Raw genomic sequence first — 22,449 nt, forward strand, 5'->3', positions numbered from 1 at the left:
CTTTCCTAATGTGTAAAAAGGGGGACTCTGCTGCCTAATGTGTAAAAGGAGGACTCTGCTGTCTAATGTGTAAACAGGGAGACTCTGCTGCCATAATGTGTAAAAAGGAGACTCTGTCTGCCTAATGTGTACAAAGGGGGACTCTGCTGCCATAATTTGTAAAAGGGGGACTCTGCTGCTGTAATGTGTTAAAAATGGGGACTCTGCTGCCGTAATGTGTAAAAAGGGGACTCTGCCTGCCATAATGTGTAAAAAGGGGGACTCTACCTGCCGTAATGTGTAAAGGGGATTCTACCTGCCATACTGTAAAGTTCAGCTTTCTCAGCTTTGTCACCACAGTGCAGCTTCTGAGGCTAATATCTCGTGATGCAGTCCTTGGCCTCACCACTTCTGGAAAACAGGGGTGAAACCTGTTGCCAGTTAGGTAACTGTACGCATAAAATATAATTTAGGAATATTGAGATTAAAGAAATATTGTCTGAATGAAAATGATCACTAATGATAAAAGGTGATTTTACCTATAGTATAGTGTATATATTTTATAATAACAAATAGATGAAATATGTCTGAGTGTTTGCAGTAAAGGTTTAGATGATTTAGGAAATAATGTTTTGTATATGTATGCATATAGATGTGTATTTGTGATTACCAAAATGTAAAAGTGAACAATCCCAAGGCGCAAAAAAGAAACCTATGCAGCTGAATACACACAAAGGGACCACCAAATCCCTACAATACAGACAAAATACAAAGAAATGTGGTGTAACTAGCGCTCATTCCCGTTCCAACATAAATGTCCAATATTGTCCAATAAAAAAACCTTTTACAACAAATCTTTATGGAGGTCGATGGATAACTTGTACAGAGAGTGTCGACTTCTGATCCTCACTCCATACAGTTCCTTTCAGTGAAGAATTTACCTCAAATAAAAAATAGGGTAATATGGTGTAGTATGTCTATAATATATGGTATCACCCACGTGGATTTAAAGAAATGAAAACGGTGGAAAGAGCTGCGTACCGGAACTCACATAGTGAATAGATGTATAACTCCTATAAAGGTATTTTTAGCCACCGATCGCCAATAAATAAATGAACCAATCGTGAACACACCTTAGCACAACGATCCCAATATGAGGACGTACCATACTCACATAACCAATAATAAAGGTACTCCCATAAAGGTATCTATAGCTACCAATCACCGATCGTGTGAAATGAACTATAAGTGGACACACCTTCATACTGTAATCCCTACAACGGGACATACCGTACTCACATGACACATGGCAGTTGTAATCCCATAGCGGTTTCTTTATTTCCGTCCTCCAAATGTACATCTGGGCATTATACACAGGTGCAGCAGTATAAACTCCTGGAAATTTGGTGAGTTTTGATCAGAGATGTACAGAAAAGATAAGCAGGTGAGGCACTGCCTCACCTGCCATAGACTTTTTACTCCAGAGTTTTGGCTATAAAAATGATTAGAATAATGCAAAAACAATATTTCAAACATATTCTTTGTATTTTTTATATACTTTATACAATCAAAACTCTGGTAGAAACGTAAGTGTGAAAGGAAAGGCTCTGCCTCACCTGTCTCACCCTACTGCACGTCACTGATGTGCACTGCGGGGGGGGGGGGGGAGGGCATAGGCAAACGCGGGGGGGGGGGGGGGTCTGGTTGCCCAGAAAACCCCCTCTTCTTGGCAAGTGGCTCATATTATGACAATAGCAATGGTTTATATAATACGATTACTAGAGCTGCCGCCGCATTATGCAGTTTAAAAGACAGAGCGGAGCTGCTACACATGCCCAGTGGGAGCAGCTTCTTCTACCAAGTTTGACGTGTGTGTGGATCTAAGTTATTAATCAGTGCACTAGACCAGAGAGTAGCTACCGGGCAGAAGAGTCTTATCATGAGGTGGGAGAATGTGTGCTTAGAAAGTTCAGTACTGGCCGCATTGTGCAGGCGCATCGTTCCAGCAGCAGCGACCGCAAGAAGATTGACAGAAGGAAGGCGTTCCTGGGTGTCAACTCACCGTTTTCTGGGCTTGGAGATCCGAACGCAGGCATATCCAGCCGTTTGGAGGGCGGATGTCTGATGTAATTTCCGGGACCTTCATCGCTGGATCCATCGCACAGGGTAAGTAACTGCAGGGCTAGTCTTGTTTTACACAAAACTTTTTTAGCATAGTAGGGCTGCACAAGCAGTCGCAGCCCTGGTATGCTAAAATACACTCCCCCATAGATGCGTCTTGTTCATCACACGAGCAGCAAAAAGTGGCTACGTGCGATCAACTCAGAATGACCCCCATGGTTTTGCCCAACTGCTAACAAATTTGCTGCTACGAACAGCTCTGAATTATCCCCATTGTGTAGGAACAGGTTCATACTGCTCAAGCCTTGCTGCTGCCACCGCACCAGTGGCAGGGCTGCAGGGTGCCGCGGCCGTGGCCAGCACTATGCACTCCCGCGGATCCCATGTTCCTAGATGCTAGAGTTCAAGTATGACCTCTAGCATGTCTCCTCCATAGCGGTGGCCATTTGGAAGGGACAGTTAGCAGATTGACATGTGGATGGCTAGTCCGCATGTCAATCTGCTCTGAATCAGTGCCGGCGCTTCGACAGCGATGCGCCTCCAAGCTTCCGCAAAAAAGGGTTTTTCGCTACTTTATGAATAGACCCCAAATAGTGATGTTTTCAGACTGAAGTGCACAGCCTAGAATGAAATCGGATGCTTGCAGACTGAAGTGCACTATGTATAATGAAGTAGGTGATTTGCAGTCTGGAGTGCACAGGGCAGCAGGGCCGCCATCAAGGGGGTACTGCGGGTAGAGCAGTCCCGGCCCCGGACACTGTGACAGAGAAGGGGGTGCCCGACTTGCTCCTATCGTATGCTATTTCTGCAAATTGCACAAAGTAAAAAGGAGCACGGCCGGTCCTCTGCCTGCCTGCCAGTCTCCCCGTCCGAGCAGCCATTGCTTGCTGCCGTTGCACAATAAAGTTTATTATGCAGCGCATGTGACGTCATGACATCAAACAGCGCCACTGGAAAATAGAGGAGCAGTGCGCTACCTGTGGTGTCAGTAGCAACATGGATCAGAAGAGCAGCAGCACCACCTGTGAATCTCTGAGAATGCCCATGGTGCCGGTGATGTGGAGGCTGCTGATGGTAAAGAGGAGGTGCTGGGAGGACAAAACGGCTCTGAGAGAGATCAGATCAATGCAGGGTGCGTACCTGATATTTCTTCCCCTTTAAATAAAGTAGTATAATTTCCCTATGCAATTTCATTTTATCGCTATATATTATTATTTCTATATCTCTCTGTACCGCTGGTGGGTTGGTTGGGGGGATTTGTACATTCCATGGGAGCCATATCCTCATTTATTCTGCCTGCTATTGTTGGCACAATCTGGTGCACAAGGGCAGGGAGGGCATCAGCCTCCTCACGTTCCCTTTATTTGTCTCTTGTGTAATTATTATATAGTATTTACTAATGGTAAAAATGGTAATAATGTATGGTGCTGGAATCTTTATTTATAAAATACTTCAAAAATGTGCTTTATTAACAGCATGCTTTTGAAAGTTAAAATTGGCCAGCAAAGGGGTTTAATGTGTTCTGCAGACCCTTAACTTTTTTTAGAGGGGGATTAAATTCATTGGAATGTTCTGCAGACATTGTATCGCAAGCGCCTTGTGATGCCAACATACTCTATGTGCAGTGTCGGACTGGGGCATGTAGGGCCCACAGGGGAAATGCAGTGATAGTGGCCCATGCTTAGAGGCTTTACTAACTAGTAGTGCATGTTCTGGGCCCCTTGATACATATATCTATATAGCAAATACTGCTAGAGCATGCATGATAATGTTCCAGATTAATAACACTGTAGAAAGTACACCATAGTCCTGTGCAGTATAATGTAACATATGCATAATGTGTAATTCAAGTGCAAAATCTTATCCCCAGAGGAGGGGGTGGGTCCCCAAGCAGTGGGGACAACCGATGGTTTCCCCCGTACCCCTGTGGGCCAGTCCGACCCTGCCTATGTGCATCTATGGCAAGGAATTGAATTAGATGCAGTGTAGACCAAATCTTTTTTTTTTTTTTAAGTACCTATGTGCCTGCATTGCTGCACACTAGGTAGCTGTAACATCCTGAGAAGATCTTCACTGCTCGGTAGTTGTGTTTTCAGTGGGATATTCAATTCAAGCACTGCAGGTTTTCCTGTGCAACTTATGCCCGGCGACAGGGGGGTACAAAGGGTACACCTGTGCCGGGTCCCAAGGTTCACAGGGGCCCGATGACAGCCACCTGATTTTGAACTATAGCGTGCGCCAGTATCAGAAATCAATGATTTCTGTTGCCGGCCCTGGTGCAACTATGGATGTTAGGAAACCTTGATGTACTGTAGTTCAATGCATTTGGCTGTTCTGGAATGGCAAATCATGTCTATCAGAGAATGGAGTCCCAAAAAAAACCACAATCTCCCAAGAGTCCTAACAATGGAAAAGTTGACTTCACAATCCAGCTAGAAATTGAAGAACACCTGTTCCATACTTGTACATTGTGTTTCTCCTGTCTCGACTGTTGCTTTGATTAAACATATTGCCCTTCTCCACCCTACGTTATTGGTTCCCGTGTTAAGTAAGCATCAGTGGATCATGAATCAGTGTATGTACATTTTAGGAAAGCAGACAGAAGATGGCAGTACAGATCTTGTAATGGTTAGCCTCATAGCACTGAGGTCCTGGGTTCGATTCCCATGATGGCCTTAACTGTTTGGAGTTTGTATATTCTCCCTGTGCCTGCGTGGGTTTCCTCCGGGTACTCTGGTTTCCTCCCACATCCAAAAGTATACTGGTAGGCTAATTGGCTCATGACAAAAATAACCCTAGCGTTTCTTGTACATGGGCAGGCTAGATGTGCAAGTGGTTCTTATCTGCCATCACATTCTATGTTCTAGGTAGAAGGGGGCTATACATGAGTGTGTGGCTGCAGAGTGAGTGTGCATGGCTTAGAAGCGTCAGATGCTTATAGTGGACATAAACTTGCACCTACACCATCATGTCCAGACAGATTGAGCGGGCAATGTAAGCACAGCACTTTGATTTTAGCCAGCAACTTCACTTACCAATAATGTGTTTACCCAGAGCTGCCTATATGTATACCGTACTGTATATGTTCTGCTTTTAGTGGCTATTTTTATTTACTTCAAAGCATTTATAATATTATTCTATATGAAATTAAAGATTTGCATTTTTAAGATGTGAATATTTGTATTATTTGGAAGAAATAAAAGCACATGTGCAATAATAAGTAGGAAATTATTATGTAATTTTAAATTTACAGTGCAAATATAGGAAAGACAAATAGATGACAGCATGACATTTGACAAATATTTTTTTAAGGAGGATGAAGCGGTGTTGATAATTATAAAGTTTCAGAAGCTGATGACGAAGGTAATGATGACTTCCATTATGTGCCAAATGTCTAAGAGTGACACTAAAGTCAATACCCTAGAGCTGCATGTTGCACTATAAATTGTCCTGCAGCTTGTGTAATTGCATATTCAAGTTGTAGCCTCAACACTAATTATATTAGCCATGAAGATTGCAATTGTTTTCCTCCTCGTGGGCCTCAGCTGTTCCTTTGGTAAGATCTGGTCTGTTTAATAGTGTTGTACGTGAATGTATAATGTATATATAGTTCCATGTTACCATACAATGCATTACTGGGTTTTATAGTAAATGTTGAGCAAAGCAGGTAAAATTACAACAGTATAACAATGGTGATGGCTAAAGAATGTATCATTTAACCCTTACTGTGTATTTGTAGCATTCCTAAATGATAAAGCAAAATGTATGCACTATTTCTGCCAATCACACTTTACCTGTTAATAGGAGAAGACATTTCAGCTATATATTAACATCTCCCAATCCTAAAGGTTGAGAACAAAGATAGGGTGCATACACAAGGAGCGATATGGCTGAGCGATTTAGACTATATAGTCAAAATCACTCAGAAAGATAGTGCATATCGCTCTGTGTGTACACAGCCAGCAATAGCGATGCACGTCCCCGCCATGTCGCTATCACTGCTATAAATAGACTGTGCAGGCAAGTCATTTTCAATTAGGTCGCTGGAAAAGTGAAAACATCCCCCTGTTTAAATGAGTTAGCCAAAATCGCTTATAGCCAAAATCGCTTACACACTTAGTCAAAATCGCTGGTAAAGTTAGTCAAAATCTCCTACTGTCAGTTCAAGGGAAATCGCTCAGTCAAAATATCTCATGGTCAAAATCTCTCCGTGTGTATGCACCTTTATTCTCAACTCTCTATCAGATTCAAGGCCAATAAAAAATGTTGTTCTTTTAAACCACTGGTTTCACTTCACCTTGCTAAATGCTTTTATTTTGTCTGTAAATTTTATATTTAACTTTTTCCCCCCCTAGCTTCTGCTGGTTTGTTACCGTGCACTGGGAAGCTGACCGTAAGAATACATTTCTTTTATCATTTGTTATTTCTTTTGTTGTTATTATTATTATTATTATTATTATTTTTATCATCCGTTATTTATATGGCGCCACAAGGATACCGCAGCGCCCAATTACAGAATACATATGCAAGTAGTCAAAACAGAAAAACAGTGATTTACAATTGAAGACAATATAGGACAAGTACAGGGTAACTAAGCATAACTACATCAGCAGATGACACTGAGATAGGTATCACGGTGGCCGAAAACAGTAGGATTTGGGGCATTTGAGGATTATTAAAGTAAGAAAAGGATAAGCACATGAGGGAAGAGGGTCCTACTCGTGAGAGCTTACATTCTAAAGGGGAAGGGCAGACAGGGGAACAATGATCATAGTTACTGTTAGGATTGCCAACACTTTACAACATACTTGCCTACCTGACCCTCTCCATGAGGGAGAAAATGCGCTGTTCCTGGACCTTCCTGGTAATGTATGATTGCCATCACCTGTGGTGAAACACCTTTCTTATCAATTAACTAGCTCACCACAGGTGATGGCAATCATACATTACCAGGAAAGTCCAGGAACAGAGCATTTTCTCCCTCATGGAGAGGGTCAGGTAGGCAAGTATGCTTTACAATAGTTTCTAAAAACCCTTTGCTGCTCATCCAGCATATCCAAATATTTCCAGATGCCCCATGTGAAACTGACTAGACCAGAGGTTCTCAAACTCGGTCCTCGGGAGCCCACACAGTGCATGTTTTGCAGGTCTCCTCACAGAATCGCAAGTGAAATAATTAGCTCCACCTGTGGACCTTTTAAAATGTGTCAGTGAGTAATTAATACACCTGTGCACCTGCTGGGTTACTGTGTGGGCTCCCGAGGACCGAGTTTGAGAACCTCTGGACTAGACGGACCTTGGAGTACAAATGTCTCTATTATGAGCAATTTATTTTCAGTACATCCTACTTTTTTTAATGTTGTATACTTCTACAGGGGGGGCATATATATCCCAATCCGCCTCTCAGATGGGATGAGATCAACTCACCTAAATTCACAATGTAATATTTGAATACTATAAATTGGAGGGTTCTGCGGACTGAGTGTCTTTATTCTACAGCTAGCCGGGGTGTGCTGCTCGTTCTGATGGGTGTTCCAACCCACCTATACGTAAATGGAGAAGCTTAGTGGATATACCACAATAGAACTGCGCTCAACCCCTAAGGTGTGTGTGTTTAGCTATGTAATAAAGGATAATGTATGAACAGACCCAAATATGAGTTTGCACTTAGATATAGAAATCACAAAAATAACAATATGATGCGAATTAATTGTTGTGAGCCACTGTATTTATTGTATACTGGCCAATCTAAAGGTGTACGGTTAATGCCCAGGGTGGGCAATATTGTCTCTTATAAAGTTCATGCAGGTTATAATACAGATTGCGGTGTCCCGCACATCTGCTGTCGAAAAGTCTTTAGGAAAAAAATAATAATAATAACAAATGCTGATGTTGGTAAAAAAATCTTTAAAACCTTCACGATGCCCTGAGCTTATGGTGGTGGCATAAGTGGGGTAAAAAAGGGGGTCTCCGGACTGGTTTCCCCTCTCTGCCCCTGCTGCCCGTAGTGCGTCCTTGTTCAGACGCCCCCCTGGTGCAGGTCGGTCAGAGAGGTGGACCTGTCTAGCGGTGGGGAAAGGATTCAGATGCCGCTCTGCAGAGCGGCTAGCTGCGCCTCTCCCACCACTTACAGAGAACTCACCTGTCGCCCGCTTCAGCCGCACGCCACGCTCCGTCACCGGCTTCCTCCGCTGTCTGGTATCCTAGCAGCGCTGCTGGCTTCCGGGTTGGTCCGGTCACGTGACCGGGTTTTTTCGACGTGGGAAAGAGTCTTCCTGATGAAGTCTTTGAATCTGTAGTGGTTCTTTCTTTGTAGTTCCTAAGAAATATGATATATCCACTAAGCATCTCCATTTAATATTTGAATACATTGTAAGAATGTACTAAACATCACTTGCAGGGACAGAACTTGCAAGAAATCTCTGTCCCTGCAAATCCCTTCCAAGCACTTCTCAGGGTAATATGGGTTTAATTCTGTAGTTGTTATTCAGCCTAACATGAAATAAAAAGCTTTAAACTTTACCCATTCATATGAGCAATTAATGTATGGATTGTGTGATCTAGGGGCTAGAAGAGCTTTTGAGAATACTTTGTTAGGATTAGATCAGGGGTAGGCAAGTAATTTTTAATGGAGTCCGGATGTTATCTAATTATTTTGATCGAGGTCCAAAAAAACACAAAATCAAATATCTGTAATGTAAATAATAACAAGTTTTTATTTTGTTGCTGAAACAAGTAATATACTACATTCCTTAAAAGGAATTCTAAGCCTTAAATAAAACTTTTCTAGACATTACGAGTCTTTATGTTACTCTTAGGCAGTGATTCAGGTTGCTTTGCAAAAGCAAACTCTTTCTTTAATGGACAAAACCATGGGGGTAATTCAGAGTTGATCGTAGCAGTAAAATTGTTAGCAGTTGTGCAAAACCATGTGCACTGCAGGTGTGGCAGATATAACATTTGCAAAAAGAGTTAGATTTAGGTGGGTTATTTTGTTTCTGTGCAGGGTAAATACTGGCTGCTTAATTTTTACACTACAATTTAGATTTCAGTCAGTTTGAACACACCCCACCCAAATCTAACTATCTCTGCACAAGTTATATCTGCCCCCCTCCCTGCAGTGCACATGGGCCCTCATTCCGAGTTGTTCGCTCGCAAGCTGCTTTTAGCAGCATTGCACACGCTAAGCCGCCGCCTACTGGGAGTGAATCTTAGCTTATCAAAATTGCGAACGAAAGATTCGCAATATTGCGAAAAGACTTCTCTGTGTAGTTTCTGAGTAGCTTGAGACTTACCCCTTCAGTGCGATCAGTTCAGTGCTTGTCGTTCCTGGTTTGACGTCACAAACACACCCAGCGTTCGCCCAGACACTCCTCCGTTTCTCCAGCCACTCCCGCGTTTTTCCCAGAAACGGCAGCGTTTTTTCACACACTCCCATAAAACGGCCAGTTTCCGCCCAGAAACACCCACTTCCTGTCAATCACACTCCGATCTCCAGAACGAAGAAAAAACCTCGTAATGCCGTTAGTAAAATACCAATCTTCATAGCAAATTTACTTTGCGCAGTCGCAGTGCGAACATTGCGCATGCGCAGTTAGCGGAAAATCTCTGCGATGCGAAGAAAATTACCGAGCGAACAACTCGGAATGACCACCATGGTTTTTCCCAACTGCTAACAAATTTGCTTCTGTGATCAATTATGAATTAGGCCCCATGTGCACTGCAGGTGGTGCTGATGGAACGTGCAGAGAGAGTTACATTTTGGTGAGTTATTTTGTTTCTGTGCAGGGTAAATACTGGCTGCTTTATTTTTACACTGCAATTTAGGTTTTAGTTTGAACACACCCTACCCAAATGTTACTCTCTCTGCACATTTTACATCAGTCCCACCTGCAGTGCACATGTTTTTGTACATTAAAGAAGGAGTTTGCTTTTGCAAACCAACCTGAATCACTCCCTTAATGCGAGAAATTGTACTTCCGATCCTGAGACAGTTTTTTAAAGTTTGGAACTCTTGGAGAACAACTAATACGCAGAGTGTCTTCAAGGTGGGCATCTGTTAACCTTGATCGATGTCTGTTTTTCAGAAAATTCATCTTGGCAAAAGAGGTCTCACATATGTATGTGGAGCCAAACATGGTGGCTATCTTGATAGCCAGTTTTTTACAATTTGCGTACTTGTCCAAAACATGCTTAGCCCAAAAATCTTCAGTGGATGCAGTTTTGCACATTTTCAAGGAAGCATCTTCTTGCATGTCGATTATCTCCATTTGAAGGGTAGGTTTTGAAAGTCCGAACAACTTCTCAGCTATATCAGTCCATTCTCCCACTGGAGAAACTTCATAAGGAGTTTTTATAAAATGTGACAGTTTCCCTATCTCTGCAAAGTCTTGGAATCTTGATGCAAATTCCTTCCTAAGATCTGAGACAAAACTTGAAAATACTGCAGTGTCCATTTCAGAATTATTTTTTCTTAATTGAAGAGTAGTTGGAAAATGAATAAATTCTTGCTTTTCAATGTCTTTTTCAAATATATCAAGCTTGTGACGGAAAGCAGAGACACTTTGTATCAGATCACATATTAACTTTCCGTTCCCTTGCAACTCGGTATTAAGCTCATTTAATTATTTGAGAATGTCTTTGAGAAAAGACAAAGCTAGCATATTGCACTTGTTGGCTAGGTGCTCCATGTACTTGCTTGCTTCTTTGGTATTCAAATTTTCCAGGAATGCTGTCACTTCGTCTTTTATGTGCCAAAATCATTCAATAACTTGGCCTTTACTCAGCCAGCCAACATTGTTGTGTTGTAGTAAATCGGAATAGGCCGAATCACATTCAGACAAGAACTGTTTGAACTGTCTGTGCTGAAGAGCAGAGCGAGACCTCATAAAATTGATCAACTTAATCAAGGTGTCCATTACGTCTTTCAATGTAGCACTAAGTGTGCCACAAAGGGATGTCTGATGAATTATGCACTGATAAGATAATATCCCAGCATTCTTACCCCTGATTCTCTTTACCAAACCCTTTTCTTTGCCTATCATGGCCAGGGCGCCGTCAGTTGAAATGGACACAATTTTATTATAGCTTATGTTTGATTTTGTAATGAATTCATCAAAAGTCTTGAACAAATCTTCTCCGCGAGTCTTGCCTTTAAATGGCAATATTGCTAGCAACTCATCTCTAAATAGTTAATTTCAACGTCATAAAATCGCACAAAAATGAACATTTGTTCATTGTCAACAATGTCGCAAGATTCGTCAAGTGCAATGGCGTAACAAGGTGCCTTATGTAGAAGTTCGAGCATGCTGCTTTTGTTGACAGCAGCTAAAATTTCTGTTCTTCTTGTATTGCTTCTTGATGACAAAGGAATGCCTTGAATAGCCACAAGAATGTCCTTCTTCTCTTCAAAAAGTGCTGTGACTGTTTCCAACATACATTCTTTTATGATCTCCGAGTCCTAAAATGGCTTCTGGTGCTTACTAAGCGTCCAGGATATGCGTAACGCTGCTTCTGCAGATTTTTGTTGTTCGCTCATGCACCGAACTAGTATAGTCATACTATTTTTGTAAGAAGACAGACAAGACTGCAGTTTGTCTTTACGTGCTGCACTACCAGGAGGAAACTTTTTATGAAAATCCTGATGATTTGTTTCGTAGTTTCACTTTACATTTTCACTTTTAATAATAGCGACCGTCTTGCTACATATGTGGCAAAGTGGAACAGCTCCAGTTCTTTCAGGCAGCGTAAACAGTATAGTTCGGTCCACTCCGACAGAAACTTCCTATTTTCACTGTCAAAGTTACGCTTTTTATAAAACATGTTTATCCACAGCACGATGTTTGAGTAACTTAGTAATTCGTACTCACGGATGCTCCATGTATACTGCAGCGTCACCGGGTGCCCTTTGTATACAAATGAAAAAGTGAAGTATCACTGGCACTAGGACAGTCCTTAAAGATGTGTAATCACCCATTAGTGGTGAAATATCAAAGCCCAGGGTTTTAATTCACACACAAAACAAAATGTTATTGCTGATTTTCATCCCATTGTGTTTTTATTATAAAAATCAATTTATTATAATAAAACACACATACAAGAGGTAAATTCACAAGAACAAATAAACACTGCACTAAGAAGTTTGTGTATTTGTTCTTGTGAATGTCCCATTGTGTTTGGATTAAAACCCTGGGCTGTGATATTTCCCCACTAATGGGCGATTACACATCTTGCACCAGTGATACTTCACTTTTTCATTTGTATACATACAATAGATTCGATTGAATAGATTCAGATTCGCTCCACTGTAGGGGGTCTGGGACGCGATGACTTTTTTACTCCCAGGGTGTAAGAATTAATTGTGTCCCAAACCCCTACAGTGGAGCGCAGTATCTTTCTATCTATTCTTATGCAATACAGACACGAAATATGTTTCCAAATATGACTGCTCACCCTTATGTACAAAGCATGCGATCGTGGGGATGGGCAGGCCGCAACCCGCAGACGCACTAAAAAGTGCCTCCCGGCTCCGCCGCCAAGTAGCTTGGTTTTCTCTTGAGAGGGTGAGTCCCCAGGGTGTGGGGACTGGGTCCAGTCGGGGCTCCTCCACGCTGTGGTGCGGTGCACAGGATCCACTCAGCGCCTCAGCCTCCATCAGTCCCATGATGCGCGTCAGCCTGCTCACAAGAGATGTCACGTGAGCCCGCTCACGTGGGATGCCGCGTCAGCCCGCTCACGTGGGACGTCGCGTCAGCACGCTTTGCAAGGGAAGGAAGATGGACGCTCTTGCCTCTCTGTGTCATTACAGTGTGACTGCAATCTTCCTTCCCCTGCCAGTATCCTGCCAGTATTTAAGTATTTATAATTAGAATCTATTTTCTAGATTAATAAACCGGTCCGCTGTTCTGTCCTTTGCGGTCCGGAGATGGAAACTGACTTTTTATGTGCATTGGGTTTAGGTGTCCTTAAGGTAAAAGCTACCGGAGGCATGTTACCTGATATAGCATCTGTTTTGAGGAAACTGTGTATGAAGACTAAGAGGTATATGTACTTAAGTCTTGGAGAGAGATAAAGTAGATGGAGATAAAGTACAGTACCAAAAAGCTCATAGGTGCCATGTTATTGGCTGTGTTTGAAAAATGACAGGAGCCTGTTGGTTGTTACTTTATCTCTGTCTACTTTATCTCTCTCCAAGGCGAGGTAAATAGACCCCTAAGTCTAAACATCACAAATTTGATGAGACAAACGCTGAACATTAAGTTTACATTTTTCACATCTCTTTTGCAATGTTTAGAATATAGACCAGAGGTCAGCAACCACCCTGATGTATGTCTGACGTGGCACGCAGACTTAAATTTAGAACTCAATATTTTATAATTAAATCAGCAATTTGTTTACTTATTTACTTATAGCCCAGCATATTTCTAGATATAAGGGTCTGTAATGATATACTGATCAGTTGTATCATCTATGGACCATTTGGTGAATTTTATATTTAGAATGGCATAAATTCAGATAAGCACATTATTCCAGTTATTAAGTACGCTCAATTTAGAGATGAGCGCCGGAAATTTTTCGGGTTTTGTGTTTTGGTTTTGGGTTCGGTTCCGCGGCCGTGTTTTGGGTTCGACCGCGTTTTGGCAAAACCTCACCAAATTTTTTTTGTCGGATTCGGGTGTGTTTTGGATTCGGGTGTTTTTTTCAAAAAACCCTAAAAAACAGCTTAAATCATAGATTTGGGGGTCATTTTGATCCCAAAGTATTATTAACCTCAAAAACCATAATTTACACTCATTTTCAGTCTATTCTGAATACCTCACACCTCACAATATTATTTTTAGTCCTAAAATTTGCACCGAGGTCGCTGTGTGAGTAAGATAAGCGACCCTAGTGGCCGACACAAACACCGGGCCCATCTAGGAGTGGCACTGCAGTGTCACGCAGGATGTCCCTTCCAAAAAACCCTCCCCAAACAGCACATGACGCAAAGAAAAAAAGAGGCGCAATGAGGTAGCTGTGTGAGTAAGATAAGCGACCCTAGTGGCCGACACAAACACCGGGCCCATCTAGGAGTGGCACTGCAGTGTCACGCAGGATGTCCCTTCCAAAAAACCCTCCCCAAACAGCACATGACGCAAAGAAAAAAAGAGGCGCAATGAGGTAGCTGACTGTGTGAGTAAGATAAGCGACCCTAGTGGCCGACACAAACACCGGGCCCATCTAGGAGTGGCACTGCAGTGTCACGCAGGATGGCCCTTCCAAAAAACCCTCCCCAAACAGCACATGACGCAAAGAAAAAAAGAGGCGCAATGAGGTAGCTGTGTGAGTAAGATAAGCGACCCTAGTGGCCGACACAAACACCGGGCCCATCTAGGAGTGGCACTGCAGTGTCACGCAGGATGTCCCTTCCAAAAAACCCTCCCCAAACAGCACATGACGCAAAGAAAAAAAGAGGCGCAATGAGGTAGCTGACTGTGTGAGTAAGATAAGCGACCCTAGTGGCCGACACAAACACCGGGCCCATCTAGGAGTGGCACTGCAGTGTCACGCAGGATGGCCCTTCCAAAAAACCCTCCCCAAACAGCACATGACGCAAAGAAAAAAAGAGGCGCAATGAGGTAGCTGACTGTGTGAGTAAGATAAGCGACCCTAGTGGCCGACACAAACACCGGGCCCATCTAGGAGTGGCACTGCAGTGTCACGCAGGATGTCCCTTCCAAAAAACCCTCCCCAAACAGCACATGACGCAAAGAAAAAAAGAGGCGCAATGAGGTAGCTGACTGTGTGAGTAAGATAAGCGACCCTAGTGGCCGACACAAACACCGGGCCCATCTAGGAGTGGCACTGCAGTGTCACGCAGGATGGCCCTTCCAAAAAACCCTCCCCAAACAGCACATGACACAAAGAAAAAAAGAGGCGCAATGAGGTAGCTGACTGTGTGAGTAAGATAAGCGACCCTAGTGGCCGACACAAACACCGGGCCCATCTAGGAGTGGCACTGCAGTGTCACGCAGGATGGCCCTTCCAAAAAACCCTCCCCAAACAGCACATGACGCAAAGAAAAAAAGAGGCGCAATGAGGTAGCTGTGTGAGTAAGATAAGCGACCCTAGTGGCCGACACAAACACCGGGCCCATCTAGGAGTGGCACTGCAGTGTCACGCAGGATGTCCCTTCCAAAAAACCCTCCCCAAACAGCACATGACGCAAAGAAAAAAAGAGGCGCAATGAGGTAGCTGACTGTGTGAGTAAGATAAGCGACCCTAGTGGCCGACACAAACACCGGGCCCATCTAGGAGTGGCACTGCAGTGTCACGCAGGATGGCCCTTCCAAAAAACCCTCCCCAAACAGCACATGACGCAAAGAAAAAAAGAGGCGCAATGAGGTAGCTGACTGTGTGAGTAAGATAAGCGACCCTAGTGGCCGACACAAACACCGGGCCCATCTAGGAGTGGCACTGCAGTGTCACGCAGGATGGCCCTTCCAAAAAACCCTCCCCAAACAGCACATGACGCAAAGAAAAAAAGAGGCGCAATGAGGTAGCTGACTGTGTGAGTAAGATAAGCGACCCTAGTGGCCGACACAAACACCGGGCCCATCTAGGAGTGGCACTGCAGTGTCACGCAGGATGGCCCTTCCAAAAAACCCTCCCCAAACAGCACATGACGCAAAGAAAAATAAAAGAAAAAAGAGGTGCAAGATGGAATTGTCCTTGGGCCCTCCCACCCACCCTTATGTTGTATAAACAGGACATGCACACTTTAACCAACCCATCATTTCAGTGACAGGGTCTGCCACACGACTGTGACTGATATGACGGGTTGGTTTGGACCCCCCCAAAAAAAGAAGCAATTAATCTCTCCTTGCACAAACTGGCTCTACAGAGGCAAGATGTCCACCTCATCATCATCCTCCGATATATCACCGTGTACATCCCCCTCCTCACAGATTATCAATTCGTCCCCACTGGAATCCACCATCTCAGCTCCCTGTGTACTTTGTGGAGGCAATTGCTGCTGGTCAGTGTCTCCGCGGAGGAATTGATTATAATTCATTTTAATGAACATCATCTTCTCCACATTTTCTGGATGTAACCTCGTACGCCGATTGCTGACAAGGTGAGCGGCGGCACTAAACACTCTTTCGGAGTACACACTTGTGGGAGGGCAACTTAGGTAGAATAAAGCCAGTTTGTGCAAGGGCCTCCAAATTGCCTCTTTTTCCTGCCAGTATAAGTACGGACTGTGTGACGTGCCTACTTGGATGCGGTCACTCATATAATCCTCCACCATTCTTTCAATGTTGAGAGAATCATATGCAGTGACAGTAGACGACATGTCCGTAATCGTTGTCAGGTCCTTCAGTCCGGACCAGATGTCAGCATCAGCAGTCGCTCCAGACTGCCCTGCATCACCGCCAGTGGGTGGGCTCGGAATTCTGAGCCTTTTCCTCGCACCCCCAGTTGCGGGAGAATGTGAAGTAGGAGATGTTGACAGGTCGCGTTCCGCTTGACTTGACAATTTTCTCACCAGCAGGTCTTTCAACCCCAGCAGACTTGTGTCTGCCGGAAAGAGAGATCCAAGGTAGGTTTTAAATCTAGGATCGAGCACGGTGGCCAAAATGTAGTGCTCTGATTTCAACAGATTGACCACCCGTGAATCCTTGTTAAGCGAATTAAGGGCTCCATCCACAAGTCCCACATGCCTAGCGGAATCGCTCCGTGTTAGCTCCTCCTTCAATGTCTCCAGCTTCTTCTGCAAAAGCCTGATGAGGGGAATGACCTGACTCAGGCTGGCAGTGTCTGAACTGACTTCACGTGTGGCAAGTTCAAAGGGCATCAGAACCTTGCACAACGTTGAAATCATTCTCCACTGCACTTGAGACAGGTGCATTCCACCTCCTATATCGTGCTCAATTGTATAGGCTTGAATGGCCTTTTGCTGCTCATCCAACCTCTGAAGCATATAGAGGGTTGAATTCCACCTCGTTACCACTTCTTGCTTCAGATGATGGCAGGGCAGGTTCAGTAGTTTTTGGTGGTGCTCCAGTCTTCTGTACGTGGTGCCTGTACGCCGAAAGTGTCCCGCAATTCTTCTGGCCACCGACAGCATCTCTTGCACGCCCCTGTCGTTTTTTAAAAAATTCTGCACCACCAAATTCAAGGTATGTGCAAAACATGGGACGTGCTGGAATTTGCCCATATTTAATGCACACACAATATTGCTGGCGTTGTCCGATACCACAAATCCACAGGAGAGTCCAATTGGGGTAAGCCATTCTGCGATGATCTTCCTCAGTTGCCGTAAGAGGTTTTTAGCTGTGTGCGTATTCTGGAAAGCGGTGATACAAAGCGTAGCCTGCCTAGGAAAGAGTTGGCGTTTGCGAGATGCTGCTACTGGTGCCGCCGCTGCTGTTCTTGCGGCGGGAGTCCATACATCTACCCAGTGGGCTGTCACAGTCATATAGTCCTGACCCTGCCCTGCTCCACTTGTCCACATGTCCGTGGTTAAGTGGACATTGGGTACAACTGCATTTTTTAGGACACTGGTGAGTCTTTTTCTGACGTCCGTGTACATTCTCGGTATCGCCTGCCTACAGAAGTGGAACCTAGATGGTATTTGGTAACGGGGGCACACTGCCTCAATAAATTGTCTAGTTCCCTGTGAACTAACGGCGGATACCGGACGCACGTCTAACACCAACATAGTTGTCAAGGCCTCAGTTATCCGCTTTGCAGCAGGATGACTGCTGTGATATTTCATCTTCCTCGCAAAGGACTGTTGGACAGTCAATTGCTTACTGGAAGTAGTACAAGTGGGCTTACGACTTCCCCTCTGGGATGACCATCGACTCCCAGCAGCAACAACAGCAGCGCCAGCAGCAGTAGGCGTTACACGCAAGGATGCATCGGAGGAATCCCAGGCAGGAGAGGACTCATCAGAATTGCCAGTGACATGGCCTGCAGGACTATTGGCATTCCTGGGGAAGGAGGAAATTGACACTGAGGGAGTTGGTGGGGTGGTTTGCGTGAGCTTGGTTACAAGAGGAAGGGATTTACTGGTCAGTGGACTGCTTCCGCTGTCGCCCAAAGTTTTTGAACTTGTCACTGACTTATTATGAATGCGCTGCAGGTGACGTATAAGGGAGGATGTTCCGAGGTGGTTAACGTCCTTACCCCTACTTATTACAGCTTGACAAAGGGAACACACGGCTTGACAAATGTTGTCCGCATTTCTGGTGAAATACTTCCACACCGAAGAGCTGATTTTTTTTGTATTTTCACCTGGCATGTCAACGGCCATATTCCTCCCACGGACAACAGGTGTCTCCCCGGGTGCCTGACTTAAACAAACCACCTCACCATCTGAATCCTCCTGGTCAATTTCCTCCCCAGCGCCAGCAACACCCATATCCTCCTCATCCTGGTGTACTTCAACACTGACATCTTCAATCTGACTATCAGGAACTGGACTGCGGGTGCTCCTTCCAGCACTTGCAGGGGGCGTGCAAATGGTGGAAGGCGCATGCTCTTCACGTCCAGTGTTGGGAAGGTCAGGCATCGCAACCGACACAATTGGACTCTCCTTGTGGATTTGGGATTTCGAAGAACGCACAGTTCTTTGCGGTGCTTTTGCCAGCTTGAGTCTTTTCAGTTTTCTAGCGAGAGGCTGAGTGCTTCCATCCTCATGTGAAGCTGAACCACTAGCCATGAACATAGGCCAGGGCCTCAGCCGTTCCTTGCCACTCCGTGTGGTAAATGGCATATTGGCAAGTTTACGCTTCTCCTCCGACAATTTTATTTTAGGTTTTGGAGTCCTTTTTTTACTGATATTTGGTGTTTTGGATTTGACATGCTCTGTACTATGACATTGGGCATCGGCCTTGGCAGACGACGTTGCTGGCATTTCATCGTCTCGGCCATGACTAGTGGCAGCAGCTTCAGCACGAGGTGGAAGTGGATCTTGATCTTTCCCTAATTTTGGAACCTCAACATTTTTGTTCTCCATATTTTAATAGGCACAACTAAAAGGCACCTCAGGTAAACAATGGAGATGGATGGATACTAGTATACAATTATGGATGGACTGCCGAGTGCCAACACAGAGGTAGCTACAGCCGTGGACTATTGTACTGTACTGTGTCTGCTGCTAATATAGACTGGGTGATAATGAGATGTAGTATGTATGTATAAAGAAGAAAGAAAAAAAAACCACGGGTAGGTGGTATACAATTATGGATGGACTGCCGAGTGCCGACACAGAGGTAGCTACAGCCGTGGACTACTGTACTGTGTCTGCTGCTAATATAGACTGGTTGATAAAGAGATGTAGTATGTATGTATAAAGAAGAAAGAAAAAAAAACCACGGGTAGGTGGTATACAATTATGGATGGACTGCCGAGTGCCGACACAGAGGTAGCTACAGCCGTGGACTACCGTACTGTGTCTGCTGCTAATATAGACTGGTTGATAATGAGATGTAGTATGTATAAAGAAGAAAGAAAAAAAAAACCACGGGTAGGTGGTATACAATTATGGACGGACTGCCGAGTGCCGACACAGAGGTAGCTACAGCCGTGGACTACCGTACTGTACTGTGTCTGCTGCTAATATAGACTGGATGATAATGAGATGTAGTATGTATAAAGAAGAAAGAAAAAAAAACCACGGGTAGGTGGTATACAATTATGGATGGACTGCCGAGTGCCGACACAGAGGTAGCTACAGCCGTGGACTACCGTACTGTGTCTGCTGCTAATATAGACTGGTTGATAATGAGATGTAGTATGTATAAAGAAGAAAGAAAAAAAAACCACGGGTAGGTGGTATACAATTATGGACGGACTGCCGAGTGCCGACACAGAGGTAGCTACAGCCGTGGACTACCGTACTGTGTCTGCTGCTAATATAGACTGGTTGATAATGAGATGTAGTATGTATAAAGAAGAAAGAAAAAAAAAACACGGGTAGGTGGTATACAATTATGGATGGACTGCCGAGTGCCGACACAGAGGTAGCTACAGCCGTGGACTACTGTACTGTGTCTGCTGCTAATATAGACTGGTTGATAAAGAGATGTAGTATGTATGTATAAAGAAGAAAAAAAAAAAACCACGGGTAGGTGGTATGCAATTATGGACGGACTGCCGAGTGCCGACACAGAGGTAGCTACAGCCGTGGACTACCGTACTGTACTGTGTCTGCTGCTAATATAGACTGGTTGATAAAGAGATGTAGTATGTATGTATAAAGAAGAAAGAAAAAAAAACCACGGGTAGGTGGTATACAATTATGGATGGACTGCCGAGTGCCGACACAGAGGTAGCTACAGCCGTGGACTACTGTACTGTGTCTGCTGCTAATATAGACTGGTTGATAAAGAGATGCAGTATGTATGTATAAAGAAGAAAGAAAAAAAAACCACGGGTAGGTGGTATACAATTATGGACGGACTGCCGAGTGCCGACACAGAGGTAGCTACAGCCGTGGACTACCGTACTGTACTGTGTCTGCTGCTAATATAGACTGGTTGATAAAGAGATGTAGTATGTATGTATAAAGAAGAAAGAAAAAAAAACCACGGGTAGGTGGTATACAATTATGGATGGACTGCCGAGTGCCGACACAGAGGTAGCTACAGCCGTGGACTACTGTACTGTGTCTGCTGCTAATATAGACTGGTTGATAAAGAGATGTAGTATGTATGTATAAAGAAGAAAGAAAAAAAAACCACGGGTAGGGGGTATACAATTATGGACGGACTGCCGAGTGCCGACACAGAGGTAGCTACAGCCGTGGACTACCGTACTGTACTGTGTCTGCTGCTAATATAGACTGGTTGATAAAGAGATGTAGTATGTATGTATAAAGAAGAAAGAAAAAAAAACCACGGGTAGGTGGTATACAATTATGGATGGACTGCCGAGTGCCGACACAGAGGTAGCTACAGCCGTGAACTACCGTACTGTGTCTGCTGCGACTGGATGATAAATAATGATATAAAAAATATATATATCACTACTGCAGCCGGACAGGTATATATTATATAATGACGGACCTGCTGGACACTGTCTGTCAGCAGAATGAGTTTTTTATAGAATAAAAAAAAAAACACCACACAAGTCACACGACGAGTGTTTAACTTTTTCAGGCAATCACAATATAGTATACTACTAACTATACTGGTGGTCAGTGTGGTCAGGTCACTGGTCAGTCACACTGGCAGTGGCACTCCTGCAGCAAAAGTGTGCACTGTTTAATTTTAATAATATGTACTCCTGGCTCCTGCTATAACCTATAACTGGCACTGCTCCCCAGTCTCCCCCACAATTATAAGCTGTGTGAGCACAGTCAGATATATACATAGATGATGCAGCACACTGGGCTGAGCAGTGCACACAGATATGGTATGTGACTGAGTCACTGTGTATCGTTTTTTTCAGGCAGAGAACGGATTATATTAAATAAAACTGCACTGTCTGGTGGTCACTGTGGTCAGTCACTACTAAACTCTGCACTCTCTACAGTACTCCTAAGCTCCAGTAAATCAAGTGTCTCTGTCTCAAATCAATCTCACTCTCTCTCTTCTAATCTAAATGGAGAGGACGCCAGCCACGTCATCTCCCTATCAATCTCAATGCACGTGTGAAAATGGCGGCGACGCGCGGCTCCTTATATAGAATCCGAGTCTCGCGAGAATCCGACAGCGTCATGATGACGTTCGGGCGTGCTCGGGTTAACCGAGCAAGGCGGGAAGATCCGAGTCGCTCGGACCCGAGAAAAAAAACATGAAGTTCGGGCGGGTTCGGATTCCGAGGAACCGAACCCGCTCATCTCTAATACCTATTCATATTTACCATTAAGTGGTGTTTTATTTACTACATTATGGGCCTAATTCAAGGTTGCTTGCAAAATAACATTTTCCTTTAATGGGCAAAACCATGAGCACTGCAGGTGGGGTAGATATAACAGGTGCATAGAAAGTTAGATTTAGGTGGGTTATATTGTTTCTGTGCAGAGTATATACTGGCTGCTTTATTTTTACACTGCAATTTACTGTAGATTTCAGTTTGAACACACCACACCCAAATCTACCTCTTTCTGCACACGTTATATCTGCTCCACCTGCACTGCGTATGGTTTTGCCCACTAGAGGAAAATGTTGTTTTGCAATCAAATTTGCATTAGGCCCAATGTGCGCCTTCCTGTCTTTGCATTTTTTAACTGTTTCTTAGATCCACCCTTGACTAGCTCAAATTAAAAAGGGACAGGAAGCAGTGACTAATGAAACCAATGTATCAATGTTATGACAACATAAGCACCCTGACAACAGTCTTCTCATTTATTTGATT

At 44.0% G+C, this 22,449-nt stretch overlaps 1 protein-coding gene across 1 annotated transcript in view; it reads left to right on the forward strand.

The window, feature by feature from the left end:
• Positions 1–5,592: 5,592 nt before the first annotated feature.
• LOC134965502 (uncharacterized) overlaps positions 5,593–22,449 on the forward strand; it is a 96,839-nt gene continuing 79,982 nt past the window's right edge. The window contains exons 1-2 of the mRNA XM_063941901.1: positions 5,593–5,656; positions 6,456–6,493. Of these exons, the coding sequence (XP_063797971.1) occupies positions 5,608–5,656; positions 6,456–6,493 (87 nt within the window). The 5' untranslated portion in view covers positions 5,593–5,607. The remainder of the gene's footprint in view (positions 5,657–6,455; positions 6,494–22,449) is intronic.

This window comes from Pseudophryne corroboree, chromosome 10, assembly GCF_028390025.1.
Source record: "Pseudophryne corroboree isolate aPseCor3 chromosome 10, aPseCor3.hap2, whole genome shotgun sequence".
Lineage (NCBI taxonomy): Eukaryota > Metazoa > Chordata > Amphibia > Anura > Myobatrachidae > Pseudophryne > Pseudophryne corroboree.